The following is a 12141-nucleotide window of genomic DNA, read 5'->3' on the forward strand; positions in this document are numbered from 1 at the left end:
CCCCTTTGTTGGATTAAAAGTCTCATTAGTGTTAATCAATACTATTAGTGCTTATAAGCACACTTTGAAAGAGCTTTGTGCACTTGAAGATGTTGTTGATGGAGCTTGATGAGAATGAGGCTCATGAATACCTCATGGTGTATGCCCACCACTTCAAACTCAAAAATAGGATCTGCAAAACAAGCCCTCACAAGATCACTTAAGTGATTAGAGCAAAGAGGAGAGGATTAGAGAAAAAAGAAGCTTGATTTTGAAGCTTTAATGGAAGCTTCAATGGCTTGATAAGAGAGTAGCCTGGTTTTTCTCTTTGTGAGCGCTTGGAGCAGCCATTAGGGCTAAGATTTGAACTGTAGACTCTTGAGGCTATGGGCTTCAAAAGCTCTAAGCCCACACTGCCTGCAATCGCCTAGACACGACGTATTCCTGTACGACATCCAGCAGTGCAAAAAACGATGCCGGCCTACTCAGACGGCAATGTCGCAGTAGAGAAAGGTTAATTCGTCTAATGAGCACTAAAATCCCTGAGCACTCAGACGTCCTCTTCAAGTTCTTAGTTGAGAGCTCCCCGAGTTATTGCCTCCACGAGTTGTTGGAGCTACTCCACTGGCAGGAGGTTCAGCTCCACAAAGAAAAAAATAATAGTGTTGACCTATTCTACACCACAAAAGTGACCTAAGCAACCAAGGCTCTAGATACCATGTTAGAATTTCATGGTGCTCATGCTAGATCAAAGATGTGGAGGAGAAAGACTCACAAAATACAAGAAAATATCTTGCTTATTTATTAAGTTGCTCAAAATACAACTAGGCTTCTTGCTCCATACAAAAATGCCTTCTAGCTCCACCTTTAAATAGGTGAGCTAGTGGACCATAAGTCCATTCACACCTCGGGGGGATCACTATATGTAAATCCTCTATATCACATGCGTGCAAGGTCTATTTAAAAAGTCCCTTATCTGTGAATTTTTCAGTGAATATAATGTATCCTTTCCTATTCAAATCTGTAATTTTTTTAAAAATACAATAAATAAATCCCCTCTGTAAATATATTTCTGTAAGTTTTAAATATTTAAAATGTCCTTCTGTTGAACCCACGTGATACTTACATATTTATACGATTGACCCCCCGAGATTCACACACACACCCTTTTCCTCCCCTTTTACAAAACCTTAGTCTCTTAATATAGGATTCCATTCTAGGTCTCAAATGCCTATTTGGCACAATTAGCATGTTGGCAAACAAGACACCCTTTTCCTCCCCTTTTACAAAACCTTAGTCTCTTTTAAATATAGGATTCCATTCTAGGTATCTTAATATAGGATTCCATTCTAGGTCTCTCAAATGCCTATTTGGCACAATTAGCATGTTGGCAAATAAGACACCTCCAACCCAATAACCAGCATCATCGTCCATGGAGTCATGCTCAATATCTTGATTCTCAAGCATCCTCTTCTTTCCCGACCTTTGTTTGTTTTCCCTCACCACTCATGCACCATGGACAAGGATTTGGGGTGTTAGCACCTTGTGGACACCCAAGCAAGCAAGCACTTTATTGTCTTCAGGTCACCTCCCAATCTATGGACAAGGATTTGGGGTGTTAGCACCTTGTGGACACCCAAGCAAGCACTTTATTGTCTTCAGGTCACCCCCCAAATGCCAATCTACTGTATAAGTGCCCTTGCTCTCTACCTCAAGTTTTTCTCCCTAAATCTGTGCTTTGATGACAGTGGTAATCCAGGGTATCCTATCAAACATCCAAGCGAGAACTTCATGTGTCTCTTTCAGTACTTCAAATGCCCCAAGCCACCATATCTCTCTCAGATTGGACACTATATGAGGGAAAGTCTATTTTGCAAATCCTCTCCCTACTATCAGGAGTTTGGTTGATCTCAGTATTCCCCTCAAATGTGTCTTCAATGAGAAAAGATGATAACTCTGAACTTTTTGCATATGTCATAGCCTCATTCATGAGTGTGATACTCATTTGCTCTATCCTCTTTCCTTTCACAATCTGACACTCATCCATTTTCAACACAAAGCTAACTTTGTCACCTTGCATGACAAACAAAATTAAATAAGCTTTGATTTTTCATAGACTTTGGACAACTCGGAAGAGTCCGCAATCACTATAACACTATCCCAAAAATGAACCACATTTGGGGTTTTCTCAACTTCAGTTTTGGGTACTTCCTCCTTTACCCAAGATGTAACTTGATGCCGCACTTCTTCCTGTGTTGGCTAATCAATGCTAGCCTGTGAACTACTACTTTAAGTTGAGGCCCACTCTTCTTCCTGTGCTGGCTAATCAATGCTAGCCTCCTGTGAACTGCTACTTTAAGTTGAGGCCCACTCTTCTTTCGAGAGTGAGTGACCACGCAAACTTTTGGATCTCCCTGCTCCACCGAGGGACTCAATTTGAACCATAGACACACTTGGTTGCTTCCCTACTGCTGTTTCTTATCGCTCTCCCTTCCTGTCGGTCATACTCCTGTGCCTCTGGGCACTCTGATCGCCGATGCCCTTCCTCTGTGTAGAACAAATAGATGCACGGTCGATCGCCGCCTCGACCACCCCTACCAGGACCACGGCCTCCTCCTTGACCCTCGAGCCTTGACCCCGGCCTCCTCCTCGACCCCGACCTCCACTGGAGTAGCCATAAGCATTGTTCGAGCTACCCGCTCTATGAGCAAATGCCATCGCATGATCTTTTTCCTCTTTATCCTTCCATTGAATAGAGCCTCTAGATTGTTGGCCCCTCCCACTATATTATGTACTTAAACACTAATATAGTAATACGAGAATGATTACCCTCTTAGCATACAACATTAATTAAAAAGGTAGTTTATATTGATAAATGAATATAGAACTAATTATACACATTGCGACATGATTAATGCTTCACTAATGCAGACTGCTAGATTATCACATGAAATGTTGATTGATTGATTCATTGATTGCCCCCCAGAATACACAGGCATATAGCCTTTAAAAATTAGTTACATGGTCGCAGGACTCAGACAGGCACGACCTCCTGTTTACACTGCTTGAGATCCCGTAATGACTATTCATTTAAGGTATGCAGTGCGGCATTACACTTGCGATCCAGACTTGCAGTGTGCGGCCTTGCGGTGTGCGGTCCACATAACAATACTTATGTTGATTATTTTGTGTAACCAAAAATGTAGGCCAAAGCAAAGCACATTTGGTTTCCCCTTAGGTAAAATACAAGAAAAGCATGTTTGCTTGCATGCTGACTTGTAAGTTGAAGCACATGGTGGTTTGGTGAGCTCGATATTTAAAGGGTTTGGTTAGTCATCAGCATGTTTGCTTGCATGCTGACTTGTAAGTTGAAGCACATGGTGGTTTGGTGAGCTCGATATATAAAGGGTTTGGTTAGTGCAAATCCATATCTGGATTTGTGTAAGTGTCTGCTTTGTGCCTTACTAATTACTAGACACATAGGGAGGCCATGAAATCTTAATTGTGCATGGAGGTTTAATGTGTACACTCCATGTTAGATGAATGCATGCGATTGCATATACAGTTACGTGCTTTACACAACACTGAGTGCAAGAAGGGGAAAGCCTAAAAAGGGGGGGAGATATTCTCATGGACATGGAGTCTCCTTGTCCATTCTGCTCTCCCATCCAATAAAAGGGGGGCACTGTATAAACACCCTTAGAAATTCAAAAGCTTTTTCTTTTACAAACACAAGAAAAAACATCAATATATTTGAATTTTACATTTTAGTAGCGTTTTTTTTTAATAATTATCACTACTTAATTTTCCATTTGCAAAGTGGACAGTCCTACTATATGCACCCAAGATAGGAATGGATTGAAAATGCAACCAATCCCACTAATAAGAGATGTACGGTTAGAAATTGAGAAGCTTTTTCTTTTAGGAGAGCAAGAAAAATTATAAATATATTTTTCTTTTTGCATTTAGTACGGTTGCATCATGTGCAAAGGGTATATTCTTGTTTGTATGGTTATAGAAAGTACCGATTGGCTTGTATAATTAGAGAGGGTATTGGCATGGGGGGGTAAGTAGATTTATTCTCATATTGGCATTAGGGTAAGCAGATTTATAATTAGAGGAAGTATTGGGATGGCATGGGGTAAGTAGATTTGTTCTTAGATGCAGGATAGCACATTTCAAATGGAGGTACTGTTGGGAATACCACGGCCGGTCAATCCCTCGGTGGAGGAGGGAGACAGAAGCGTGTAGGGGACGTTAACTGCACCACGTCGGTTGGGAAGGGAAGGGTCGGAGTTGCGAGAGGAGATGGCTTCCTCGACTTGAGCGAGGCGAGAGGCAAACCTGTGGAAGGCTTCCAGAACTCGGGGGTTGGAGGTCCAGAAGGGAGAGTCGGTGCGTTGGCCAAGGTACTCCTCATCAGAAGCATGGGTGGACAGGATCTCCAAGATGGCCATAACTATGATGGCTTGCGACTGTGTGGAGATAGATTGCAAGTAGAAAGACGTGGGATTGGAGCGAAGGAGATGCGAGTCCTCGCTGTGATGGTCGTCCTCCTCTGGTATCAGCTTCCTTCCCATCGTTGGCTTGTTGGGCATGAACCCTGCATATGCATACTGCCCAAAATCCACCGCTGCATGATGTGCTGATGCTACCCATATAATTGTTGTCACCACCTCTTCTAGCTCATCTGCCCCCCTTAAATCCACCCACCCTTCCTTCTTGTCCCCATGCCCCACTTCCTTCACCTCCTTCCACCACCTCTGTAGCTCCACATCCCCCTCCACCGTTACCCCATCCTTGTAGAAAATTTCAATATACTCCTTCACCCACTCCTTTATCGCCCACCATATCTCAAGACCATCCACTGCAAACGGATAGTCTTCTATCAGGAGCCTTAGTCCATATTTTGCTGTTGGATCCTTCTCTGCCATCCCCCTGCATAAAGGTGAGACTTGTTAGAAGTGATCATACAATAACATGCACATAATGTCATCTCTCCCTCTCGTTAGGAAATGGCACACTTAAAGACCTAAGGAACATCATCATGTCAAGATTTGACTGTGATGAATCGATGCATGCGACATGTTTTCATGTTCCGCTAATGTGCATGTGCTCCTCGTGCATTCATATGCTAATGCAAACAATGCAGAAATAAAGACAACTACATCTAGAACACTTAAAAAAACTCAGCAACATCATCATGACTTCTGCACACATATACATATGATAAGAAGATGCATGTGACATGGTGTTATAGTATGTAACAAGAGACATGCAAATTTTCCAAGAAAAGTGCATTATTATTAATGTAAACAATGCAATATAGCTAGGATAGAGAAGCCTTGCACCCTCCATATCACATGTAGAATGATGGCACATGCTCATCATCAACATCATCATTATTCTGTTAAATCATCATCTATCCCCCATGATTATTTGAATAATCACACGACTCCTTTACATGCACGAATGTGAAGCATAAATGCATGCATGGGGGATGCCATGACATCATGTGTGTTTTCGTAACAAGCATGCATGTTGAAGTAAACACCAAAAATAACTAACTTAGAGAAGCCAAGACCATCATATCCTACAATACTTACCTCTTAAACAAGTCAGCCGGTAGACTTTGCTCATCAAAACGCCAACTTTTATATGCTACAGAGCTCAACTCCATTGAATATCTACCCGGAAAAAAGGTCCTCTCAATCACCCCACCAACGAGAAGTTGTCCAGTGTAAGCATTGATCAATGTAGTCCTAGCAATCGCATTTATGTTCATTGTGTTCTTGAAATGTGGCACCAATAAAACATGAAGTGGATGCATAGCACTTAATTGTCTATGAGTGGAAATTATGAAAGGCTCTATGGAAGCATGGGTTCGAAGCCTGCAAGATGTAAGAAGCATAATGTTAATATTTCAAGTTTGGCTTTGTTTTCTATGTTTAAGCTTGTATTGGAGTAAACAATTACAAAAAGAAAACCAAGTAAAGGAACAATTATTACCAGTGGCTAATTAGTTGATGGTAACTTGCATCATTAATAGATACATGTGTCTTGGCAAGCTGCCACACTGAGTCCTTTTCATTTGAATTTGTGGGTGGTGTGAAAACTCTATTCATTTTCAAGCCTTCCTTCATGGCACTTGGGGGTAGGCTTAGCTCTATGGCAACCACCTTAAGTACCCCTTGTTTCCTTAAGAAAAGGATAGTTCGAGATGCGTAAGCCTTTCCCTCTAAGGCATTGATCTTCTCTAAGTAAGGTAAAAAGACATCATGATAGTCCAAAATGTAGAGTCTATTTTGCTTGATGGCCTATTTATGGCAAATCAACAATGTAAGTTTTGTACTCATACAATTCTAGTCTTGCTTTAAAATATGAATGTAAGGTTAATAACTAGCTTTATTAAGAATAAGAATGTAAGGCTAAAAGACATCATGGTAGATCCAATACATGAGCATACTTTGTTTGATGGGTAAAATTTTATAAAGTAAGTGATTTTTCAAATTAAAAAAATTCAAGTTGTCAAAGTAATCCTTTTTTCTAATGGATAAAATATTTTTATAATAAAGTTATGAGTGAGAGCCAAGAAGGGAACCTCTTTGACAGTGAGACCCTCTAAGTTTCTCTCTAAATGATATGATGTAATTGAGGACGTTCTTGATCCATAGACATTATGATCGAGTGTGCTCACAAGTGGAAATTCCTGCAAGAAAATTTGTAAATAATGCAAAGGAAAGTAACATAAATATTTAATTTCCTTCAAATAAAAACCTCTTCATGTTCTTAAAAAAAGCTTTACCGTAATTCTCTCAATGACCATTGGATTCAAGCCAGCTAACATTTGCCTTGCAAATTCGTCATCTTCTAACCATGCTATCTCATTTTCTACATCAACATTCAACAAAATATTATCAATTAGTAATTTAGAAAACGTAAAAAACGTAAGGATATATCATTTTCTCTCTTTTAAAATTTAATATTAGGATTCAAGAACTAGAAGATCTGAGTAAAATGTTGTGATCAGTCAAAAAACTTGGATGTGGACCATGGAAGAGAACAAAATAGTGTGGAAATGCAAAAAAAGAGAATACCTTGTTAATACTATTGCCTATAATCCAAAAAACATAAAAATAAAACACAATGGATATAAGAGGGAGGGGTAGGGATTGTTGTGCTTAATTTTGGATGATTTAAGATTGATGATGAGGAGGAGGGATTATAACTGTTACATAAACACATTAACAAGGCAAAAGTGTGTGTGTGTGTGTGTACTAGGACATGTACACATGCACACGCATTAGAGAGAGAGAGAGAGATGTGGTTAATGTGGTAAACTTGGATGCTTTAGGGTGTCTAATTTCATTGGGTTTTATTGATCTTTTTCACTTGAAGCCTTTGGTCTTATGTTCGGCCATAGCAATGGGATTCTAATTGTTAGAAGCACCTTGAGACCTCCTTGAGACTTGCCAAAGTATTTTGTTAATGACTTAAAAACCAAAATGTTTTTTTTTGGGGGGTCAAAACTTATAGGATTTGTAAGGTAAAGAGCCCTTTGACCACCAACATAATGAACTTTAAGTTATCAAAAATATCAATAAAAGAGTTTGCAGTTCAACACACGGAATCATATGCCACATGCAAAAGTTTATCACTAATTACATGAAACAAAGAGATTGTATTGAATAAGAAGAATTCTATGCATCATAAAAGTGGTAGCTACTAAGTTTCAAAGAAGGCAAGCCATAAGAGAGGAGGCTTGAAAAATGATGTGCTAACATTAAATGATTCAGGGTGTGAATCCATGCATTGTAAATGTGGAAAATGCTAGCTACTAAGTTAACATGATGCAAAGAGTATACACATCAATTAGGCATGGTAAAAGCGAAAAGGTGGATTTAAATGATGTTATTATCTTGAATGATTCAGGGTAGATATTAATGAGTATTCAACACGAGGTGGATTTAAATGATGTTATTATCTTGAATGATTCAGGGTAGATATTAATGAGTATTCAACACGAGGGGCCAAGTGTAAGAAAATAAAAAAATTATGATCTATAGCAAAAAAGTGTGTACTAATTAGACCATGATTGTTGGGAACCATTATGAGACAAATAGAGATCCAAGGCGGGGGAGTTGGATCTTACCTTGAATGATGTGGGGTGTAGGAAACTTTATGATGCTGGGGTCTCCATTGTCAACATTTGTGAGCTCCCTAATGATTTCAAAGGGGTCTTTAAACTCTGCAAACTTTTGTTCATTGCTAAGGGGGGTGATATCTTTAGTGGTGAGGTTCACACCCTTGGAGTAGAGGTCCTTGATTTCATGTATGTTTTGAAAGTCCTTGCTACCTTCAAAAACCCTCTCTATGATCGGCATCACCTCATGTGCAAATGACTTTATAGTGGACCCCAAGAAATCCGATCTCTTGATGTGCCCAAACATCTCATCTCTTGGCACATACACACTGTCTAGTAGCCCAACTGGGCTTTCGGATGCTGGATCTGCGCAACATTATCATCGTCATCATTAGCTTCATTAGCACCATCGTCATTGTCATCATCACATGGCGTGTTCAACTTGATCCTTTTATTATAAAATATGGCTAGCCCATTACACGAACAACTAATTTGTAAAACTTTGAAGGTGAACATGATTTCTAACTATGAACATGAGGAGATAAACACCTAAACAATAGTGATGGGTTTAAATGGAGTTAACTAAATTATAGATTGGGTGGTTTGGAGACTTGACATTGAACAACTAATTGGAAACTCATTTGTAAATCTGTGAAGGTGAACATAAATTCAAACTACATAAATGAGGAGAGAAACACCCAATCATTAGTGATTAGATGAAAGTATACAAGAATTGAGCTTAAATTTATACATCGGGTGGTTTGGATTATAGTGTGGAACATATGAAACATTCACTTGAATTAGGAATTGATATGTGAATAGCTTGCCTGTTTTGGTTCTTGCTCGGTCCGTTCGACACCTCCTAGGGTAGGGATATTTTGCAGAGCCCCCTAGAATTGGTCTAGAATAGAGCACCTCATCTTTATCTGGGTTGCCAAGGTCATTGTACATGTCAAAGTCATACACCCTGTCAGCGGTCTTTCTCTCCCCCTCGCCATCGCCTCGTAGTTGCTTGAGCTCCAAGTATCTAAGGTCCACAAGCCCTGGTGGAGTCTCGGTTGGGAGATATACCTATAAAAAAAATTTATATCATATAACTGGAGATTTCCAAAGCACATGTAGACACACTTGTTTAATAGAGGATTCGTCAAGCAAAAAACACTTAGATTGTTGAGGTCAATGGCCAACATTGAATTTGGGGTCTTGCTATCATGTTCTTTGTAGATGAGGTTAATTTCACTCTCATGGATGCCAAAACATCGAAACCCCTTGAGCAATATAACACTAGTTGATATTGCCTCAAGAGACAAGAGAAGCATATTATCATCAATACTCATAGTCACTAGAATTCAAGCATATGCTCAAGAAATGGCATGCAAAGAAACAAAGGAATTGGGTTACCCATGCCGTGGTAAGTGACGTATCATTCTTATCTATGTATACAAAATCTTTTCTATGTCTGTATTCTTATCTATGTATGCTAAGTTTTATAAAATTTGTAGCAACTTCTTTTTATATAAATACCTTTGGACCTCTTTATCTCTATGTGGAGAGCTCTTAATTCGAAGAGAATTATAAAAATGAAAAGAGAGAGAGAGAGAGAGAGAGAGAGAGAGAGTTTTAAAATTCAACGAATTGCTTGGAAAACCAATTGCAATGGAAATCAACCACTAAGGTGGATAGGTTAATGCAAGGGTCTTCTTAAAGATTGATTTGGTGCAAAATCAAGCACAATTGGAAAGACACAGACCTGATTGGTGAAGAAGATGCGAGGACCGTTATAATGGCGGTGGTTGTAGACCCATGAGTTGCATTGGAAGTGGAGTTGTTGTGGAGGAGTCATGTGGGCAGGCAGGCCAAGGGTGATGTGCTTGAGGAAGAACCAGTTGGGGTGGTGGTTCTCCACTAGGACGGCGCCCGGGATGCCAAAGTCCCTGTCCACCTCGAAGGTGACCGTGTAAAACTCCCCTTCATCAGCGGCCACGCTGTTGGGCTCGGACAGCCATCCCTCCAACGCCGCTTTGCCACTCCTTTTCCCAAACCCAGTCTCTGCACGCCCATATCCACAACAGAAGCTTCATTAACAATCTCACGCAGTCTCTGCAGCTGATTACTAACGCTAATTGAAAAAGAACATCTCGTATGTAGATTAATACCCTCCTTAATCTCAAGATAACTACTCCTAATTACCTTCATCAGTCTCCACACTCACAAGCTCGAACTCCACATTCTCGCCTGCTACATCCCAGATGTTATCACCCACGCGTGCAATTTGGTCGTTGAGATCGAGCACATTTCTCCTTTGTAAGAAAACAGTGGCCTTAAACACCACCTTAACCTTCTCGTAATCCCCGTCATTAGCACCAGTGAGAGCACTGGCAAGCTTTCCTAAGACAGACTGCATAATATTCACACGAGGTGTTGATTGCTGGTAGTGGGCTAGTAATTGGAGATGCAATTTATAGTGTGTTTTTTTTTTTTTTTTGCAGATAGAGCATTCAATTAGTGTCCATTTCTTGCACGATTCCTCGAGTTTGGTTAATTAAATATTTTTCGTTTTTACACTTCACGACAATCAAAAACTGTGTGCCGTGTGGATGTGGCGGCTGGAAAAAGTCTTGAAAAAAGAGTTTGAGTTTGGCACGCAAGGGTGAAATACGAACGCGCTTGACAAGAGGCGCACGTGCTACGTGGGACTTGATTAAGTCCACAAGTACATCTCCCCAACAACAACTTTCTATACGTACAAAAATGATGATGCTACCATTCGATGATCCATCCAATGTTGCAGCCCATACAATTACACATATCTTTACATTTTAATAATCAATCAAACCTTATCCTTAACAATGTTGACAAACCTTAACCTCTGAATGTCTTATAATAATTAACTTATAAAATTCTAACGTCTTTTTTCCTAATTAATTAATTAATGTGAAAGAAAATTAAGCACCCATTCTTTATTAGGATACACCAATTATCTCATCACCATTTCATTCACATGTATGCTGATATAGCTCTTATCACTCTCTTGGTCCGTCCTTCCACCCCTTTCCAGTGGTCTACTAGTGAGTCTGAAGCCTTTACTTACCTTAAAGAATGCATGACTAAGCCCCCCATCCTAATCACCCCATACTGGTCATTTTCCATGTGTACACAAAAACTAGCTCAATAGGTGGGAGTTGTCCTCACCCAATCTAGCCAGGAATACTAAATGGACCACCCTATCTACTATGCAAACCGCCTTTGAATGTTGGTTGAACAAAACTATAGCACCATAGAGTGGGAAAGCTCTTGCCTATGCTTGCCAAAAGTTTTGGCATTACATTCGAGGCATCCACTTTGTAGCCATTTTCACCAACGAGTCAAAATAAGGAGAAGTATTTACTGTCATCGTGTTTTCTTTAGAATTTGGTACCGGTATCTTAACAGAAACTCTCGAAATCCTAGCGGTTCAGTTCTCACATAACCCAATTTGTAGTGTAATTTTCTCGGCTGAAATTTAAAAAAAATTGTTGGAATTCGGCATTGTCTTCAATTTTAAAGCATGAAATTTCTATGTTTTAGTTATAAATCCCAGAATTAGTATGGTTTTTAGAGATTTTAAGGTTTTATGTTTTAGTATTGCCTTCGGTCAGGTTTTAGTATTGCTTTTAATTTTAAGGGCTGAAAAAAACCTTTCTTGGGAGCATTGTGACGGTTAATTTGAAGACAAGCACAAATTATAATTGTCTTTTTCCAAATTGAGCCGTGCAAAACATATGATGTAACATTTACATCTTCCACATACACTAAAGGAAGGATTTTTGCCTTTAGTTTCCTTGTCTCCTTTTTCCAAATGTCTCACCATCCAGACTCCAATAAATAAGTAGGGCCGAGATCTCTAGAGGCTACTTCATTTATATCATCTTAGTTTAATTTAAATTCTTTAGATAATCTTTGTAGAGACCTTAATAAATTGAGAGAACATTCTTGTTACCAATAGAAAGTTTAAGGATTGGGAATATGGACTAATCTTA

General features: G+C 39.5%; 1 protein-coding gene across 1 annotated transcript; it reads right to left on the minus strand.

The window, feature by feature from the left end:
- Nucleotides 1–3892: 3892 nt before the first annotated feature.
- On the minus strand, nucleotides 3893–10634 carry LOC147624450 (putative linoleate 9S-lipoxygenase 5). The gene is made up of 9 exons (XM_086819439.1): nucleotides 10313–10634; nucleotides 9873–10171; nucleotides 8950–9193; nucleotides 8132–8488; nucleotides 6785–6870; nucleotides 6581–6688; nucleotides 5989–6296; nucleotides 5586–5870; nucleotides 3893–4917 (listed from the first exon to the last, which is right to left on the minus strand). Exons 1-9 carry the CDS (start codon nucleotides 10524–10526, stop codon nucleotides 4158–4160), a joined length of 2661 nt encoding a protein of 886 aa, XP_086675565.1. The 5' UTR covers nucleotides 10527–10634; the 3' UTR covers nucleotides 3893–4157.
- Nucleotides 10635–12141: the final 1507 nt, after the last annotated feature.

The sequence above is a fragment of the Cibotium barometz genome, chromosome 25 (assembly GCF_041138505.1).
Source record: "Cibotium barometz isolate CiBa-2024 chromosome 25, ASM4113850v1, whole genome shotgun sequence".
In the NCBI taxonomy this organism is placed as follows: domain Eukaryota; kingdom Viridiplantae; phylum Streptophyta; class Polypodiopsida; order Cyatheales; family Cibotiaceae; genus Cibotium; species Cibotium barometz.